Source organism: Cyprinodon tularosa, unplaced genomic scaffold, assembly GCF_016077235.1.
Source record: "Cyprinodon tularosa strain WSP-4 unplaced genomic scaffold, ASM1607723v1 ctg215, whole genome shotgun sequence".
Taxonomy (NCBI): Eukaryota; Metazoa; Chordata; class Actinopteri; order Cyprinodontiformes; family Cyprinodontidae; genus Cyprinodon; species Cyprinodon tularosa.
Genome location: NW_024038800.1, coordinates 893,193 through 914,623, shown reverse-complemented (window position 1 = coordinate 914,623; position 21,431 = coordinate 893,193). Strand labels below are relative to the sequence as shown.

Genomic DNA, 21,431 nt, shown 5'->3' with positions numbered 1-21,431 from the left:
CCAAAATGTCTGTGCACGCCTCTGTTAATGCTCCCCCATGAACCAGTGTCACAGTGTAGCTGTGACAGAACTTCCTCTGGTCAAAGAAGCCTTTGCATCTCCTCTTACTTTAAACGTCACCACATTGCTGTTTAAGGGCAGCCCATGGAATAAAAACATATTACTGAGACACTTAGGAACTTTAATTATATACCATGTTGAGATTGCATAAAGCTCACTGGAAATATAAAAGCCTAATTGAATTATTATATCAAATTATTTTAAGATTCTATATAACAGGAAAAAAGGGACCTGTCTGTCTGTCTTTAGTGTTTCATTTGAATGTCAATTGCTCTCTTTTAATCTGGCGCAACTTACTTTAAAGTAAACTGATTTAAATTCACTGTTTTTGATCATGTCAAATGAACTGTGAAGGTGTTTGATGAGCTGCAGATCATGTAGTTTCCTTTTGTCTTGGCAGGATTTTGCAGAAACAGAATATTGAACTAACTCAATTTTTCAGCTTCAGTTGGTCACTTTCTTATTTAGCTCTCCTCCTCTGTCTGCCAGTATCCATTAAGCTGTCATTCTCCTTTTAAACCAACTTTACTTCCTGGATATTACCTGGTGGAAGGTGTCAAAGTCCATATGGCTGCGAGTTCCGATGATAAACTCACCGCTGTCCATACCTGAAGATTGAAAAACAGTTCAGTTCGGTTTCTGAACTGTTCCTTGAAGCAACCACTGTAGACCTCATACTAGATTAAAGGTAGACTCAGGTGGCATTAAAAATGTTTTTCTATGTGACAAAGGTTTGTAAAGCTTCACCAAACCAGTGGTGGAAGAAGTAACAATAAATACGGTTCAGAAGCTTGATGACTTTAAAGGATCGTTGCAGTTTTCAGCCAGAGGTACTGCTATGAGCATTTTATATATGATATTCTATAAAAAATGGATTGACACATAGAGAAATGGCTTCATATGTGAAAAACAATCATTGGGAGTATTTTTGCTGTAAACAAAAGTTAGAGATAAGTACGCATGTGAAATTAAAATCAAGAAATGTTTAAAAATGTAGAGAAACACCACTATCTTTTTTTGGCTCCATGTTTCAAAGCTGAAGTGAAAAACTGCCAAGTGAGGGAACAAAATGCTAAATTAATCCTGTAAATCTAGGACACCGCGTTGTCAGGGCTCAACTGGAGAAGGAAGGTCTCAAAGGCAGTCAGAATGAGTGATGCTAGAGAGCTTCATCAGTTTACATGGTTTGCAGGAGAAGTGTGGAGGTGCACGACTGCCCCAGATTACATCTGTCAGCAAAAGCCCCTGCCTTGCTGAGGCAGGACCCAATGCTAAGAAAAAATATAAAAAAATATCTGAAACAATAAAATGAAATGTTAGGGGCTTTAGCAGTTCAGCCTCTGCAAAATAAAAAGTGGAAAACAATCTTGAATGAATGAATGAAAATAATTTATTTCAGATAATTACCAAATAATAATAATAATAATACAAATAATAGATAAATCTATTTTTGAAAATATTTCAAACAAGCTACCATGTATCACACAACAAAGCAATTGCTAAACATGAAATTAAATACAATTTTTAGTTCCAAATAAATTTTATGAATTTAAATATAAATAGAAACTAATAAAATCAACAAACCTTTCCACTAATTGTTTTTTTCATCAAAGCAACATACTATCAAGGTTTTTTCTAAATGAAATTGCCTTCTACAAAAGGTAAAATGAGAGTTATAACATTTCAAAGTAAGGGTATTTATATTGTGTAAGTAAAACTTTGTGTGAATGATAAAGAAATCTATTTAATAACTATATATATAACAGATACAGGGTTTTTAACATTGCAAATGAATTACAGTTCTTCTTAGTTACAGCTGATGTGTTTTCACCTATCTAGATGCGTCCAGATTATATCTCTACTATTTATGTATTTTATTTCAAAAAGTAAATATTTTATATACTGTATTTTATTTCTTTTTGAATAGTACAGCTATGCATTCATCCTAATTTTGAAATGTTTATTAGCTAAGCAGTCCGAACATGTAAAGCACTTTGAGCACCAGCTGGATTGTCACTAAGTGCTCAATAAATAAACTTTGATTGATAGATTAATGAAGCGTGAACATTTCCTGCATTCATATCTGTTCATTTGTAATAATTAAGGGTTACAGCTTTTAAAAATAAATTCTGCTTCTCATTGAACAAGAATATCAAATGAAACGAAATAAATTAAAATAATTTAAAACAGAATTATTATATGGTCTGCCATGGACTGTTGATTAAGTGAGAGCTTTGGAAGCTGCCATTGAAGGACTCTGTAAATGGGATTGAGACGATATCCACAACATCTTACCTGGACTAAAGAGAAAATGGGCTGAACCGTTAAGAATTGATCCCCAGTCCTTGATTGCAGTAAAAGCTCATTTTGAATTTTGTTTGGAAATCAAGGTATATTCTGGAGAAGAATGGAGATGCACTTAATCCTTTCTACTTGAGGTCTAGTGTGAAGTTTCTGATTTCATGGGGTGTCGCAGGGCTGACCACAACCTTCAATTAGACACTAAACCAAATTTGAATTTAGGATATTTTATTCCTGTCATTAACATCAAATTCTGCAATCAATAGTTAGATGAGCATGTCATTTACAAATCTACACCAGCTCTAGCAGTGCTTTTACAGCATCCTATTTGTATCTATAATCTACTGTTACTAAAAGTAATAACATAAATGAGTAAGTAGCGTAGTTACAGTGAAAGTGTCATATAGTTTTTTTTTTTTGTGACTTGCAGTTGCAAAGCAACATGCAAAAATAAACTGCAGTGCATGTATGCCAACAAATAAAATAGATTTGATAAATAAAAATAAGAAATTCTGTTGTGCAAAAGCACATGTGGTTGAATCTAAATAATGATAAAATATCCAACATGTTCCTAAGTAACAGAAATAAAAACTTACCTGAATCAAGGTATAAAAATCTAAGTTAAAAGTTTAGTTGTTAGCACCTAAAACTCTGTAAATGTATGTAACCTAACTGACCTATCTGATAACATAAATGATCTTTTTCCGCATGTATGACCTTTGTATATTACACAGGTTCTTTCTCAGCTCTTTGCTTTCCAGGTTTTCTATTTAATATCATCCCTGTTATCACTTTAAGCGATCAGGCAGCAAACTTTGTTGCTTATACTAACTCACTGTCAGCCCACTGGATCGTTCTTCTAACATGAAAGATCTCAGGTACTGTAGGTTTTTATTAAATTGAAATTGGAAAAGTTTCTCTCTGCAGATGCAACAGGCACAGGGGGAATGCAGGCCAGCCTCAGAGCAACCCAGAGAGGCCTGAGATCTACCCATAGATAGGTAAAATTCACAGCTCAGGTGAGTAAATAAGGTCATCTTTGCTTTTTTTTTTTTTTTTACAGTGTCCTGTCTGGCAATGTGGCAATAAGAATAGTTGTCTTGATGCCAAAAAGAGCCCAACAGATTTTCCTTTCACAAGTGTAGCAGTATGGCAATTGCCATATAGCTCCTCTTGTTTCATGCATATAAATTGCTTTATTATAATTATGCAGGGAGTTTCACAGTTTATATGGACACTGCAATGTAAATAGAGCAGATTTACAGAAGAAGAAAAGGAAAAAAGAAAAACAAAAGAGAAAAGATGAAAGAAAGAAGAGATAGAAAGGAGATAATGACAATCTCTGAAGCAACTGAACTCTCATCACTGTTCTGTTCTCTGAAGATAAGTTTGCAGAAAGCTACACTTGTCCCTCTTTGTCTGTGTTTTAATCTGACCCAAAGACCAATAAATGTTTTTTATGTATAACTAATTAATTCTATATGAGATATATTGATCAAAAAAATGCATAATTTCATAATCAAATTATATTAATCTAGAAATCATTATACATGCAAAAGAAAAAAAAAAACACATAACAGTAAATTTTAGTTGGGGGGCTAGCTGGCCAGGGGCCCTAATCAGTTTTTTTAATTAGCTTGTGTCTTGGGCAAATCATAGGTTATGAAGATAAAATGGGTAAAAGATCAAATCAGTCATCTTTGAATAAACTTTTGAGCACTTTATGGAGATGCTAATTTCATTTTCCAACAGGACTGCACAAACCTAATATTTAGATTTTTATTGTGAAGCTAAAGTTTGTGTCACAAAATAGTTTTTAAATAAAGGTAGCTTGCATCCTGAATTCAAATGATGCAGACTGGGAGGCTCCTGTACGTTAGCAGCTGTTATGGTACAGAACAAACCAGCAGGCAATTAAGATGCTCTAATAGGAAACATAGCAAAGATTGGATGTCAAAAAAATAAACACGTGGTTCTGTTCACTGCTTGTTAAATGAAAGTATAGTAAACGTAAAATAAAATCTAAATGAATCATTTATGTACTCAATTTTGCTGTTTCTGTTTTATTTGCATTTTCTCACCTGTTGAGTCCTCACTGGAAAACCCCTGATTCACATTCCCGCCTGTCGCCTCGGCAACTGGGTTCCCTCCATAATGCGATTGGTTGAACCTGCAAAAGCCCAGGAGGATGGAAAATGAAAGAGATAACCTTTAGCTTAAAAAGCAAGTCACATTGTTAGAAGCCATGTTGCTGTGAAAAGACAATTTCTACTCCCCTAGAGCAGCAGTATATCAGAGGCCGTCTGTATTGTCCTCAGCATAAAGTGCACTGACAGATAAAAAATGAGCATCATCATATTTTTCAGGCAGCTTTATTAGAGCCAACCAAAACTCCTCAACTGTGGCTCTGGATTTCATTTAAGTGAAAAATGCTGACATATAAAATGTTTAATGCGTTAGCGTTGACAATAAAAATCTTAATGAAGTTTTTATAAATGACAAAGACCATTTAAAGAATGTCATTTCTAATTCATGTCCTTAATTTTCTTTCGTAACAAGGATCAATAAGGGCTTATTCAGTCTCAAACATTGGCTTAGCATATCAACAAAGATTCACGCTGAGTCTTCAAATTAGTTAAATATAAATGAACTGTGCAGCAAGAGAAGGTGCTGTACGTCAACGATTAATGGAAGCTCAACATTTTTTAGGGTAGTAGTTTTATTTAAATCCTTGTTGAAATGTTGCTGCATAAGGAAGTACAAAAGAAACAGCATTTAAATCTCACCTTATCACCTCCTGCTGCTTTTTTTCTGAAAAAGACAAAAAAAACCTGATAAAGTTCAGGATTATGAGTTATCAGGTGCTAACTTTATGATTATGATAGCATTGTGCCTGGAACGGCTCAGCTTGCCCACAGCATCTACAGTACAGCAATAAGAAAGCTGTAAATGTCCTGCTGTTTATTTGCTTCGGGCCCTGCGTTGGTATCATTGCCTCCAGTTGGTTTTGTACCTCAGCAGTAAAAGCTGCAGCTGAGCATTTATGAGTTTTGTAACATGGCTTTACGAGCTGCATTTGCTAAAGATGCTGGTGGTCATGAAAAACAGGCTGCATCCTTACAAAGCTGCAGATGGATCTTACCTCAGGAGGGTTTTAAGCTCCTTTTACAAATAAAGAAACCTCACCTAATATTGTTATTCAACTCAATGCTGTCATTAACTAAATTCCTCTTTTAGATCTAATCTCCTTTCTTGATATTTTGAAAGCAGGCTTCACACCTCAGTGATATAAATTACCCAAAAAGGTGTTCTGCCTTCTGGTATCCACATTTTTTGATATTTGAAACACCCTATTAACTTTATTTAAATTATGGATATTCCTTCACAGTTTTATGACTAGGGCAAGGACAGTATTGGAGGGCTGAGACGTTTTAGGTACTTCAAAGGTCACAGCTGCTTTGAGCTAATCCTTTAGATCCAAACCAAAGCCACGTTTAGCAGTGGTCCAGAATTCGTGCAAGGGATTACCCTGTGTTAAAATGTTGCAGTATTCTTGTTATCCCACAGAAACAGAGAGCCCTCCTCCTCCCACAAAAAAGAAGCACAGACTTTATAACCTCTGGGCCTTAATTATGCTAAATGGTATTATTCCTAATGATATAATATTGAGAATGATAGTCACATTATGAGAATGCAGGAGGTATAACCATTCATGTGAGAAGAAAAGGGGGCAGAAAACGTGCCCTCTGGTCATATGATATAATAAAAAAACTAATCAAAGACTTCTGTAATCTATTCAAGAATGGCTGCGTACTTTATTAATCTCCTCTACTGCTGCAAGAGGAGTACGATTAGTCTACATATGTTATAACGTGCTTTTGTTACAATAACAATTAAAAATGTAAGAAAGATAACTGGCTTTTTATCAAAGATTAGTTATATTACTGTCTAGAATGAAACCACTGACCAAGTGAGTATGCACAGACAGAGGCTGAATGTATAGCCTCTTTACCGTTGAAATTAGAGGGTTATCGCAGGTTTTTCAAACGTGGGTCGACCAGCAAACAATCAGCATTTTGTTCTCTTCCCAGTGGCAAAAAAAAAGTGTCTAACTCCTCGCTGGCAAGCTGCATGGCCTCTGTCTCCCTACAGCTGCATGTTTGGTGACGCCATCACGTTGGGTAAATGTTGATGGTCTCACAAGTGCGACATAAATAATGAAAGTAAATAATGGTGAGCAACATGGAATGAAGCCAGGGCGCAGTCAGCGCTTTGTACTGTTTCATCCCTTTTACCAGTGCTGCACCATCTTTATAGAGTGTAGACAGAGTTGTTTTCGGTTTGTTTGATCAGACGCGACTGGCGTGGTGTGGTGACGTCCAATGGTATTGCATAAAATTAGCGTGTTGAACCGGGTCTGGTGTTCCCACAGCATCCTCATTAGAGCTGAGGCAATTTTGACATGCATTATATGCCGAGTTGCTGCCAGGTCAGTGAGTTGTTCCCAATGCATCTAAAAGGCAATTGTGCTCAAGCTTAAACTGTTTTTTTTCAGCCACTGTGAAAGGGTTATATGAAAAAGCTACACTGCTGTAGTTTTTCCACTGGTCCCTGCTTCTTGGTCAACGATATAGATGGTTTTCAATTAAAGATAAGTTTGCATCACGTAACTGAACAAACTAGAGACTGCTGTGATTTGGTTTTTAAACTAAAACTGGTACTCCTCATCAACTCCGTTCCTCTCCTCTCACCTCTGTTTCATTCTGTGGTCATACCATTCCCCTCTCTCCCTCTGTTACAAGCCTTGGGGTCAAGCTTGACCCCCACCTCTCCTTTGACAATCATGTCACCTCCATCTGCAAAACGTCCTTCTTTCACCTCCGTAATATCTCTAAACTCCGTCCCTCCCTATCCCTCCCTGCTGCAGAGAAGCTCGTCCACGCCTTCGTCTCCTCCAGGCTGGATTACTGCAACGCTCTCCTCGTCGGGATCTCTGGCAGGAGCCTTCAGAAGCTCCAGTATGTACAGAACAGCGCTGCCAGGGTCCTGATGAGGGTGAGGAAACACCAGCACATCACTCCCATCCTTCACACTTTACACTGGCTGCCCATTCACGCCCGTATAGAGTACAAGATTCTTCTGCACACCCATCACTGTGTGCACGGTGCGGCCCCCATGTATCTCACTGAACTGCTCACACCACACACCTCTTCCCGGACCCGGTCAGGCCAACAGCACCGTCTGGCCCCACCCAGGACACGGCTAAAAACAATGGGCGACAGGGCCTTCGAAGCCGCAGCTCCCCGTCTGTGGAATGCCCTCCCAGACCACCTTAGGGCCCCACAGACGGTGGATTGTTTTAAGAAAGGACTAAAAACTTTCCTTTTTAGAAATTCCTACAATTGTTGATTTTAGATTTTCTTTAATAGGCTACGTATGCCTTTTAATGTATTGATTTTAATGACTGTCTTTTTACTCTGTTTTTAATGTTATGGTCTTTTAAACTTGTTTTGTAGCACTTTGAGATTTGAAATCAAATGTAAAGTGCATGATAAATAAAATTCATTATTATTATTATTAAACTAGCTCTATATGCAGCAGGAAAAAACCACCTGGATGGCAGTTAACATCTGACCATCCAGATGAAAAACAACTCTTATTACTTTTTTTCATAGTATGGAATGTTAAAAAAAAAAGGTTTGATCAATTGATATTATTCAAACAGAGAACCATAGTCAACAATAATAAGTATAAGAGCAACTGATACATTAACTAATAACCAATGGAATTTGACAGAAGTGGAACATTTTTACCAGCATGCTAATATCTGATATTTCAGTTGTAGGATGATATAATCTGATAGTATCCTTTTGCCTGATATCTTGCCAATATCTGATATCAATATGACATCGGGACATCCCTACAAGCTTTAGCTAGTAGCTTTTTTCCATCCGTAGTTCTTGAGTAAAGTTACGAGGACAATACCTCCAGATTAAATTGCATTAAGTAGATAACAACAACCATGCGCCAAAACAATCCCCTCTAAGAGCAATTGTTGAACGTGCATTTTTTTTGTTTGTTTTATAGACTTCAGTCAACGTAACTACAGATAATGCTTACATGCATATTAAAGAATCTGCAAGCTCTATGCATAAAGAACAGACTTAGGGTTTCAAATCCAGAGTCTGCAAGGTGTACAGTAGGCAACACCATGCATGGAGACAGAAGACAGAAACGCACAGATGCAGACAGGCAGGCTCAGTGGTTGAGGGACAGAGACAAGACATAGTACCCGGATTACTGCAGAACTTTAAACTTGTCGCCACCTAGGAACCAGGCTTACGGGACTTAAAACTACACTCTATCCTAGGAGCCAGCACACGATCAGGAGACATGACAAACACTAAAACCTCTTAACCCACTGGCCTCCGAGGACAGGAACATAAACCCAAGAATAACTCAAAACTAACGAAACAAACTAACAAACTGGCATCAAACAGTGATCTGCCTCCACTTGCTGGGCTGAGTCGTATATGAAGCAGCAGGTGCAGGTGGATAGCATGAGGAGTAATTAGAGACCAGGCAGAGTTAAGCAGGTGAGTGAAATGAACAATTAAGATCAGCTATCAGGGCAGATCATGAAACTTATTTGACATGGGGGGAAAGAAAGTCATGTGTCAGTATCCATCAAGGAGACTCCTATATTATTAAAGAAAAGCATATGCAGCATATGCCAAACCATAAATGATTAATTAGAACACAGTGTTTGTAAATATGTGTTTAGGTTTATTTACAAGACTTCATGAAAATCTGGTTTTGCTTCAGTGATTTTCTTTTTAAATACATAACTTGTGCCCATTTATTTTCCTGTGCAGCAGGTTAGCCCTTTCTCTTTTTTTTTAAGCCACCTCACAGTGCACATTAGCACATGCCTGGCCATCCAAATTAAACTTTTCGGCCACTGGTGATGCAAGTAGATGTGATATTATTTAAACTTTAGATTCTGACTCCAATTTTCCCCATTATTATAAGCAACAGCGGCAAAGCTTAACAGCTCTAAAATCAAACTATTCCCATGTCCAGAATATCCTGTGCTCTCCATGCAGCCATGTATTACAGTAGATTGTGTCTATGCAAACATACTGACTCATCCGGCAGAAACCAAGTGTGAGTCAGGACCTCATGTTTCTAAAGGCACTGCGCACTATTTCCAGTTTTCAAGCAGACTGATAACATGTCCAAGGTTACTGTCTTCCCACACTGCATAAAATCAGTACAATGCCTCTTTGTTTTACTGAAACTGTAACATGCTAGAGTTTGGGAACTTCCAGAATCCTGGAACGGGTTTCACCAAAGCTGCCATAGATTTGGGAGGTTTCTTGTTTTTTAATCTTTTTTATTATCATTTTGTCTCTTTAATTTTGGATATTATTCAGAAACAACAGATAATACAGCAAATATATATATATATTTTTATTAACTTTAAAAGTTCAATAATTCTTTGTGCTATCATTGTTATTATAAAATACACATCTATCACTCTAAATGTTTTTATGTACAAAATAGCTCACATTTTGTTCTGCTATTGATTTACCACCCATCTCTGGTGCCTACCGTGTACTGTTGTTGACAAACCATGTTCTGCTTTTGTCAGAAAAGATACCGCATGCCCGTGTTGAAGGCTACTGCAGGGTTGTCCCAGCATGCAGCCAGCCACCTCTGTGCTTTATTATACTTTAATCACAGTTTCTGAGCTGGAAAATTGTGGGCCGTGCTGACATTTGTTCTCTTAGAGCAATTTAAGGAAGAAGAAAAGTGCCTACTTGCTTTTTTCCTCCGCCTGTAGCAGATGACGATGCTTATGGAGAGCAGCACAAGCAGCACAAGCAGCAGAACAGCAGCTAGAGAGGCGCTTACTGCCACCAGGACTGTGCAGTCATCCTCTTCCTTGATCACCTCTGCGACTTAAGAGAGAAGGTCACATCATTCATTTTTATTACAGAGCACTGAAGCAATGGAAACAACCTGAAATTCAGCTACAGATATGCAGAAAAGTCACAGAGAGATGTGTATTTTTGTCATTAAAGTATCTGTTGTGGTAAAAGATGAAAATGGACAAAAAGACAAGATAAAAAAAAAATGTTTTTACAAATGTGGTCTTTTCAGTCGTTCAACCTGTATGCTGCTATGATTCAAACTTATGCTGTTTCTGTTTCGTAACCCTTTCCTCTTTTCCTCTCCTCTTTACTCTATGATGATTCACATGCTTCCCAAAACAAAAGGGGGAGGAAAGGTTTAACATATTGAGTTGAAAAAAACTAAAAAAAATCTCTTAAAATAATAGAAATTGGGGGAATGCCTTTGATATACCTTAGGCTGGGGGCAAAATTGGGATTTATGCATGAAGTAGAGTGCTAAAGCACTGTTCAATGCCTATACTGATTTTTTAAGGATGAGTCTTCCATCCTTGAAAAGATTATTATTCACTTTTTTCTTTGATAATTTATTGGCTTGATTTCAAGCTGCGGGGGTGTAATAAAAAATCTGAATAATAATTGTCTTACCTAGAGTAATAGCAGAGAGAGTGAAAAAATAAAATCTAACTAGAAGCACATTAAATGAGTCAAACTAAAAAGTTTAATTGCAGTTTGAGTAATCTTCATATATTTTAAAGCCCTCAGACATTTTTAATATTTTCTCTCTTTTTAATAATTCTAAATGGTAAAATACGCCTTAAATAATTTTATTTATCCGCTTTGACACACAGTTCCACAGATCTGATACAACAAATACAAGCCAATTTTGTAGAAAACAAATATACATGTCAAACAGGATATTTTAATATTTTCTTTCATCCTAGTTAGCATAGCAAGTTGTATTTTCATTTGTTGAACAAGCAAACAGAAATGGAAACGTATGATTTCCAAAAACTTAATAAATTATTTCTGGGCAATAGCATCACATACAGTACTGTGTCTAAAAATAAGATGATTCCAACTTCTAAGTCACTGTATACTAACAGGGTCTTCTCAAATGCAGGAAGCTTTAGAGAAAACTGTCTATAAAGTTTCTAGGTGCAATTCTTTGCATTCATCTATGGAAGAGTTTTAGGGCAATTTAACAAAAAAAAAACATCCACTCAAACAAAAACTTGATTTTCAGAATTCTGACTTTATACTCGGAATGAAAGTTAGATTCCTTCGAACTCTGTCGCCAAAGCCCAGGATGATCAATTAGATAAAGTAGATCTATTAAAAATTGGTCATAATGTATGTAAATAATTGAGAAGCAGGCATTCTGATTGGAGTCAGCATTTGCAGCATTTGCCAAATTCTGAGAATAAAGTCAGAATTCTGGGATTGAAGTCAGACTCCATCCATCCATCCATCCATCTTCCTCCGCTTATCCGGGGTCGGGTCGCGGGGGCAGCAGCTTAAGAAGGGAGGCCCAGACTTCCCTCTCCCCAGCCACTTCTTCCAGCTCTTCAGGAGGAACCCCAAGGCGTTCCCAGGCCAGCCGAGAAACATAGTCTCTCCAGCGTGTCCTGGGTCTTCCCCGGGGCCTCCCCCCGGTGGGACGTGCCCGGAACACCTCACCAGGGAGGCGTCCAGGAGGCATCCTAAACAGATGCCCAAGCCACCTCAACTGGCTCCTCTCGACGTGGAGGAGCAGCGGCTCTACTCCGAGTCCCTCCCGGATGACCGAGCTTCTCACCCTATCTCTAAGGGAGAGCCCAGCCACCCTACGGAGGAAACCCATTTCGGCCGCTTGTATCCGCGATCTAGTTCTTTCGGTCATGACCCAGAGTTCATGACCATAGATGAGGGTAGGAACGTAGATCGACCGGTAAATCGAGAGCTTCGCTTTTTGACTCAGCTCTCTCTTCACCACGACGGACCGGTACAGCGCCCGCTTCACGGCAGACGCTGCACCAATCCGCCTGTCGATCTCCCGCTCCCTTCTTCCCTCATTCGTGAACAAGATCCCAAGATACTTAAACTCCTCCACTTGGGGCAGGACACCCCCCCGACCCGGAGAAGGCACTCTACCCTTTTCCGGCTCAAGACCATGGCCTCGGATTTGGAGGCACTGATCCCCATCCCGGCCGCTTCACACTCGGCTGCGAACCGATCCAGCGAGAGCTGCAGATCACGACTTGATGAAGCCAACAGGACCACATCATCTGCAAAAAGCAGAGACGCAATCCTAAGGCCACCAAAACGGATCCCCTCAACACCTTGGCTGCGCCTAGAAATTCTGTCCATGAAGGTAATGAACAGAATCGGTGACAAAGGGCAGCCCTGGCGGAGTCCAACTCTCACTGGAAACGAGCCCGACTTACTGCCGGCAAATCGGACCAGACTCTGACACCGGTCATACAGGGACCTGACAGCCCGTATCAAAGGGCCCGGCACCCCGTACTCCCGGAGAACCCCCCACAGGGCCCCCCGAGGGACACGGTCGAACTCCTTCTCCAAGTCCACAAAGCACATGTAGACTGGTTGGGCGAACTCCCATGCACCCTCCAGGACCCTGCTGAGGGTGTAGAGCTGGTCCAGCGTTCCACGACCAGGACGGAAACCACACTGCTCTTCCTGAATCCGAGGTTCGACTATCCGACGGACCCTCCTCTCCAGCACCCCCGAATAGACCTTGCCGGGGAGGCTTAAGAGTGTGACTCCCCTGTAATTGGAGCACACCCTCCGGTCCCCCTTTTTGAATAGGGGGACCACCACCCCAGTCTGCCAATCCAGGGGGACTGCCCCCCGATGTCCATGCAATGTTGAAGAGTCGTGTCAGCCAACACAACCCCACAACATCCAGGACCTTGAGGAACTCCGGGCGGATCTCATCCACCCCCGGGGCCCTGCCACCGAGGAGCTTTTTAACCACCTCGGCGACCTCGCCCACAGAGATTGGAGAGCCCAGCCCAGAGTCCCCAGGCCCAGCTTCCTCAATGGAAGACATGTTGGTGGGATTGAGGAGGTCTTCGAAGTACTCCGCCCACTGACCCACAACGTCCCGAGTCGAGGTCAGCAGCACACCATCCCCACTATAAACAGTGTTGGTGCTGCACCGCTTCCCCCTCCTGAGACGCCGGATGGCGGACCAGAATCGCTTCGGAGCCGTGCGGAAGTCTTTCTCCATGGCCTCTCCAAACTCCTCCCACACCCGGGTTTTTGCCTCAGCAACCATCCGAGCCGCATGCCGCTTCGCCCGCCGGTACCCATCAGCTGATTCCGGAGTCCCACAGGCCAAAAAGGCCCGATAGGCCTCCTTCTTCAACCTGACAGCATCCCTCACCGGAGGTGTCCACCAACGGGTTCGAGGGTTGCCGCCACGACAGGCACCGACAACCTTGCGGCCGCAGCTCAGATAAGCCGCCTCGACAATGGAGGAACGGAACATGGTCCACTCGGACTCAATGTCCCCCACCTCCCCCGGGATGTGTTCGAAGTTCTGCCGGAGATGGGAGTTAAAGCTCCGCCTAACAGGGGACTCCGCCAGACGTTCCCAGCAGACCCTCACAACACGTTTGGGCCTGCCAGGTCTGACCGGCATCCTCCCCCACCACTGGATCCAACTCACCACCAGGTAGTGGTCAGTGGAAAGCTCAGCAGCTCTCTTCACCCGAGTGTCCAAGACATACGGCCGCAAGTCCGATGAAACGATGACAAAGTCGATCATCGAACTGCGGCCTAGGGTGTCCTGGTGCCATGTGCACATATGGACACCCTTATGCTTGAACATGGTGTTCGTTATGGACAATCCGTGACGAGCACAGAAGTCCAACAACAGAACACCACTCGAGTTCAGATCAGGGCGGCCATTCCTCCCAACCACGCCCCTCCAGGTCTCACTGTCATTGCCCACGTGAGCGTTGAAGTCTCCCAGCAGAACAAGGGAGTCCCCAGGAGGGGCACCCTCCAGTACCCCCTCTAAGGACTCCAAGAAGGGTGGGTAATCTGAACTGTTGTTCGGCCCGTAAGCACAGACAACAGTCAGAACCCGTCCCCCCACCCGTAGGCGGAGGGAGGCTACCGTCTCGTTCACCGGGGTAAACCCCAACGTACAGGCGCCGAGATGGGGGGCAACAAGTATGCCCACTCCTGCCCGGCGCCTCTCACCGTGGGCAACTCCAGAGTGGAAGTATGTCCAGCCCCTCTCAAGGAGACTGGTTCCAGAACCAGAACCATGCGTTGAGGTGAGACCGACTATTTCTAGCCGGAACCTCTCAGCCTCACACACTAGCTCCGGTTCCTTCCCCACCAGCGAGGTGACATTCCACGTCCCAAGAGCCAGCTTCTGCAGCCGAGGATCGGACCGCCAGGGTCCCCTCCCCCGGCCGCCACCCAACACACATTGCACCCGACCCCTATGGCCCCTCTCACGGGTGGTGGGCCCATGTAAGGGGGGACCCATGTTTCCTCTTCGGGCTGAGCCCGGCCGGGCCCCATGGGTAAAAGCCCGGCCACCAGGCGCTCGCCATCGTGCCCCCCCTCCAGGCCTGGCTCCAGAGTGGGGCCCCGGTGACCCGCGTCCGGGCGAGGGAACGCTGGATCCAATTATTGTACTCATCATAAGGGTCTATATATATAGATAATATATATATATTATCTATATATATATTGAAGTCAGACTTTTAAGATTAAAGTTAGAAAACAATAATGATTTTTATTTTATTGATTATCTGTTTGTTTTTCCTCTGTTTCTGTGTCTATTACACCAAAAACAAACTGTGATGGTTCAAATTATACATTGTTGCTCAGAGTTTATGTTGAACTGTTGGATGGGGGAAGTATGCTAACCGTCTCAGATTAGTGACCATGACTTGAACTATAATCTATATCAACTCTTTATTTCTACCTGATGAAGCAAAGAGAGTAAATACTCTAGTTAAAGTTTTTTTTTCAATTAATGTTATCGTCCAAAACACTTATATCCCGTGGTCACTAGATCCCTACCAGACTTTGGATTTAAAGTTCATTGGTACTTCAAGGGAGTATGATCTTGTTTTATATTCTAACTGCAGAGAAAACAAAATTGCTTATGGTTGCAAAGCTGCTTAATATATTAAGATTATAAATGACTGTTTGTTGAAATTAAATATTTTAAGAGTGGCTTGATTCATTTTGAAAATAAAGCCTGTAATTTTGATCAATGAAGTCTGTTGAAAACATATACATCTGTTTGTTTTGCAACTATTAAAAATAAATAGATGAGTCAATAATCTTTTCAAGGATTGAAGCCTGATCCTTAATTCTTTGTAATAAATAACTCCTTAAGGGTATCAGATAACTTTTTAAGGTAGATTGATGACAGTATCTTCTGTCACACCATTTTCCACAAATATCTACATCCTGCAGAAGAAAAATATTCCAATATAAAAAATAGTATGCTTTCCTTTTTTTTTTTTTTTGCAACTAAAATTAAATAAATAATTAGATAATAATTTCTAGCTCTTAAGGAGTTTTATTTCACCAGACTGAGCGCACAAATGCTTTAAGCTGCAAAGGCTGCAAAACCCCTCATTCCTACAGAGCAGCAACTTATCAGAAATAGAAAGGGTGATCCATCTTAAAATGATCCAAAGATCCTGTTTTTTTAGAACCTCTCAGTAGAAATACTGTACATGCATGCATAACATGATAAAACTGAGGGTCCCAGAAAATTACTTTACATTACATTAGTGAGTAACTGGTAGCTTAAGTCACAGTTAAGAATTTCTTTGGGATAAATGTTCCTCACCACTCCACAAAACACCGTTAAAATAAATTGTAATCTTAACCATTACAATATGGAAAATAAATCCTAGAAGATGCAGATTAATTTATTTTTGAATGTTGTTCTCACCTACTGTTAGATTGAGGCTGCTTTCCAGAGGTTCTTTTAGAGCAGGCACAGAAACCAGACAGCCCACCGCAGAGCTCCTCTCTGCTGGAATGCTGAGGTTGCTGGAGACAGTGAAGAGATTCTCCTTCTCCTCCAAGGTGATGTTGTATTCATCCTTGCTCACCTTGACGAAGTAAACCAGACAGAAAACTGTTATTCATCAAATAAATCTAATTACTTATTTTAAGCTTTTTAGAATCTAAATGAATTTGTCTGCAATTCACCCAGATAGATCTGTGTTGCTTTTAAAGTTGCCCAGTTGTCTCAGGTTTGAAGGGGCCATTTTGCAAACGGCATGTTTCTGCTCCTTTCAAATACGCTATATAGGAATGAGATCAGGGATCATAGAAGGAAACTTCAGAATAGTCCAGTATTTTCCTCTCAGCCATTCTTTGGAGGTTTTAGTTGTGTCGTTTGGGTCATTATCCTGTTGAAGACCCATGACCTGTGACTGAGACCAATTTCTCTGACATTGAGCAGCACATTTCTCTCTGCTATTTCCTTCACTTCCTCTGGTGCATGTTGAGTGTGGTACACGCCATGACACCAAACAGCCCAATAGTAATAAATAGGCCCAATGAATGATTACAAGGTTGTAGACACCTGTACAGCTAATTGATGGACAAATCTTGATTTAACATAAATGTCCCTTTAGTCACATTCTTTTATCTTTACTTGGGATACCAGGATTTTTGTCCAGGTCTGTTTAAGGTGCTTATTTTCTGAAAACATTCTGTTGAAAGATGGTTGAAAAGCTTTTTTTTTTTTTTTTTTTTCTTTTTTTTATAAATCTCCTGTTTTCCCTCTGGGATTATTAAAGTATTAATGATTTTGATTCCAATTCTGATAACAAAACCCACAGTTAAGGACATAATCTTATTTCTATTTTTGTAGCAAATGATTAGTTACTTAAAAGAATTTTAGTTCATCGCATGTTCCCGTATATAATATGAAAAAGCAAATCTGCTCCATTTGAGAACTTTGGTCTAAAATGTAAAAAAAATATGCCTTTACACTGAAGATATACATAAAGGATGTAATGTTTTACTAAGATTGATATCCTTTGGAAATTCCTGCTTTGCTGCAAAAAAATGTAGCAATTAGATAATAGACAATGATGTTTTTCTGCTGTGTGTTTTGTTCCATCAATTAAGCAGATTAAGATGAAATGTGGAGGATTATATGGTTGTGGCTTTTTCAGAGCTAATCCCGATAATACTTTGAGGTCTACACGCAAAGATTCAATGGAATCATTTAATTTAAGCATATTCTCATCAAAATATGTTAAACAATTTCCATGATATTTTTAAGAAACGATGAGGAACCTGCAGAGATAACAGCTTTGAGCAGGTTTTGGAAATATTCATATTGTCATTAAAAAAGAAAAAAGCAACCCCCATTTTAATAATCAGTTCACAGCATAATTGAGGAAAATGCTTTGAGTGGGATACATTGATTATTAACCGAAAATGATGGGATAAATGCTCAATCAAATCAACTTTTTAATCCTCTAAAAGCAGTTTAAAGACACTCTTTTTTTTTTCTAAAATAGTCACATTCTCCCAAAAAAAAAAAAATAATTACAGGGCCTTGCAAAACTATTCCATCGCTTCAACTTTCATCTTTTTTTTGCAAACACATATTTAAATACATTTTTTGTGGGGTAAACATAAAGTAGTGCATCGCTGTGAGGCTTGGGAGGGAAATTATATGTTTTTTTTTTTTTACTTTTTTAGATACATTTGTGTTTAATCTCTTCACTCTGATTCCCCTAAATAAAATTTATTTGCTTAACTCCTTCCATATTTCTAACTAGAATATCCATTTAAATTCTTTGTTAGCTGCACTTAATCTCAAGAATAATACAGAGGAAGTCAATATCTTTGTGTAAGTACGGTTTGGGGAGTCTGTTTCTGCTTTCCTGACCTCATACATTCAAACTATTGTCTCTTTGCTGACTTAATGATCTTAACTTAAAAGTGTAAAGAAATGCCTTATGCCAACAAATTATAATGCCAACTTGAAAAAAAGTACATATTGGTTTTCAAGTTGCTTTGCAAAGAATGTCATGAAGGATTTTAGTCTTTAAGAAAACAACAGATGTTCTGAAATGTCATAATTTTTTTACCTGTTAAATGCCAGGTCTAGAACGGTCAAAAATCATCATCATGCCTTGTTTTGATCTATTTTTCTACATTATCTACATTGTGAGGACCTAAGGCTGATTTCTATATTTAGAAACCAGGGCGTCTGCGTGTGTGTCGCAGTGAACCCAAATGTGCCCCTGTCCCTTCTGCAGACATTTGCTGCACCTCTCCCAAAATTGTAGGTGACCGCAGACAGGAGGCCTCTGATTGGTCAGATCTACATCTAAGCATATCTCCTGTTTGGTACCTTACCGACTTGTTTTGTTTGTATGACCGCCATTGTGGAAAACGACTCATGAAGTTGGACCAGCTAGAAGAGCGAGGTGCATGAGAATGCTGGGACCCTTTTTACACCTGGATCTTGCCCCCACATCCTCACCGCCTCGGCCATATCTAGGCCCACAGCTAGTTTGCGATTGTCCCTCTTGCGTTGTGATGTGGAATAACATAGGGCAGACCACGCTTCAATATTGGGCATAAATCTAAAATATCTCCAACAAGCTCACTGCGACTCACTGCTGCAGGAGTATAATCAGCCCTTTACTTGATACTTGTCGACTGGTCCCCAGTAAGGGGTAGGACTAAGGTGCGTTGAAGGTTAATTTGTTTTATTTTATTTTTTTGTCTTAAGTTACTACTCATTCTATATGTATGTTCAGTCTCCTTGTAAGTCAGTTAAAGGGACTAATGCTCAAGGCTAAGATGACCTTTGAGGTTCTTCGTTTAGCTCATTTGGGAATTTTGTGGCTTGTGGGCAGATTCAGAGACAACCGCTATAGACTTTGGAAGGCACACCCTGAGAGGATGTGTAGCTTTGTGAAAAGTCGAGGAAGAAACCTAACTCTGGGGCAATTTGGCTCTTTCCACAGCAATGATTAGAAATGTGGGCCTAAAACATAGAAGGTAAAGACATGCTCTAAAATCTGTGCTTATATCAATGATTTTGCTAAGCATGACTGGAATCAATTCTGTTAATACTCAAAGATGTTTCTTTCCTTTTTACTCACTCTGTGAGAAACATTCCTTCTAAGAACAGGAAGATCACACTAGGTGTGACCTGAGTTTAGGTCAGGTTTTGGTAATGATCAGGGTTTGGGGTAGGCCATAAAATAAATGGAAGTCAATGGAAAGTGTATGTATGGCTTAACATGCGTGGGAGGAGTGCGAGCTATCTGCCTGATGTGCTGCACGTTAGAGACTGACATTTTTTCGGGAATCCCACGGGTCACGGGATTACCGTGGGATTCCCGTGGGATGGGAGTCAGTATTAGTAACGATCACGTGATTGGGACGGTACAGGATTAGCAGACGGGAGCGGGAGCAAACCAATAGTAACTTAAATAAACTAGGATCGATGCCAAAAAATAAAATAAAATAGAAAGAAAAAAAATCCAGTACTGGCACCGCCATTTTGTAGTTTTTTTTCCTTGAAGCCTACACTATAATGTGAGTCAAAAAAACTACACAACCCAAAAACCAACAGTGCTTCCGCTCTGAGTTTTTCACCCGCGCTCAACAACAAGAATGGGAGTGGTGCAGGAGCGGGAGTCATTCTGAATGGGAGTGGGAGTAATTTCACCAGGAGTGGGACGGGACAGGATTTAGATTTCTACTCTGGCCCGGGAGTGGGCCAGGTTGTAGACTAAATGTTAAATAAAATAACAAATAGAATAGCAGAAGAAAACGTTAGCGTTTTGAAGATTTTAGTTCTTCTTTAACTAAACAAACTATATAAGAAATGAATAATGTAGTTTGGATTATATATATATATATATATATATATATATATATATATATATATACATATAGTTGGCTGAAGCTAATATGTTTTACAGGTTTTTCATTGTGTTTTTTCTTTTACTAAAAAAAACAACTATAATAGTTTAAACAATCATAAGCAGTCAGCTAAACAACCATTCCTGAGTCTTCTCTACACCACAGCAACAATTTATCTTACTCTTAGTAAAAAAAACTTTGGCATTTTTGTGTGCCTGTTGTTTGTCTTAACAACAGCTGTTAACCGTGTGCTTTGCCAGTGTAACAGACCTTTAGTCACAACATTAGTTTAGAAAAGCTGTGTTAGCCTTCTGTAACTCCTTTGTTATTAATAAATGTTTGATAATGACACTTCAGCTGAACAGCGACCTTAAGCAATGGACATGGAGCCATATTTGTTTGTACATTTGTATGTTTGTTTATAGTTATTGTTTTTTTGTTTTGTTTTTTGTTTTTACAGTTCATAGTATTTTTAAATTTTAACTTGTACAGAATGAATGTTTCTTTCTACATTTTTCTTAATAGTAATATTTCTGGTCCTTCCAAAAAATCCAGAAAATTAGCTTATTTTGCCCAGGGAGCTTAACAGACTATAGGACCACCCCTGGACAGACAGAGCAGGGCATTAAACCGACAATCTGCTCATTAGAAAACAAAATATGAGTCACTGTCATCCCCAAATAAAGAAATAATGAAATTTAAATGACAAATTTTAGAAGTGTGCTAAAACTGCATTTTTGAGAATAAACAATAACACAAAAAACACTACATTTGATTCTAAAAGAACTGAACTTCATCTCAAAATATACCAATTGGCCAACAAAAAATGCCATTCGTATCAGTAAAGTTAGTTAGAAATAATTAGAACACAAAGAAATGTTAAAGACTTGTAGGGACTGCTCTGACATCTTTAAATTACAAGATGAACTGATGACATTAATTTCCACTTATGAAAATAATTCCAGAGAGTGAAGAAAAGGAAAGTCTCTGGTGAATGCTGCAGTATTTTAGTTGTTTTTTGGGAACTCCAACCAAGGGACAGTGGCATTGTTGATGATTTATTTCTTGCCAACAGAGCCGGGGGTAAACTTTCCTCAGGTTCAGATCCATAAATCAAGACTCATCTCATTCAGGCCATGCTCCAATCCACTTAATGAAAATTTAATGCAGTGATTTATTTAATGGAAGTGAAAGTCTTCCTCCCACACATTTTTTTCTCGTCTAAATTACAGATTAGATTTTGCAAAATTGCAG

General features: G+C 39.8%; 1 protein-coding gene across 2 annotated transcripts in view; it reads right to left on the bottom strand.

The window, feature by feature from the left end:
• Positions 1-21,431, bottom strand: part of LOC119784006 (immunoglobulin superfamily member 5-like) — a 41,170-nt gene that overhangs the window by 2,240 nt on the left and 17,499 nt on the right. Inside the window, exons 5-9 of one of the 2 annotated variants that reach the window (XM_038285815.1) lie at positions 16,216-16,378; positions 10,185-10,325; positions 5,148-5,172; positions 4,443-4,531; positions 604-668 (exon numbers count right to left, since the gene is read on the bottom strand). In XM_038285815.1, coding sequence (XP_038141743.1) covers positions 604-668; positions 4,443-4,531; positions 5,148-5,172; positions 10,185-10,325; positions 16,216-16,378 — 483 coding nt within the window. The remainder of the gene's footprint in view (positions 1-603; positions 669-4,442; positions 4,532-5,147; positions 5,173-10,184; positions 10,326-16,215; positions 16,379-21,431) is intronic. The other variant, XM_038285816.1, reaches the window with a different exon arrangement.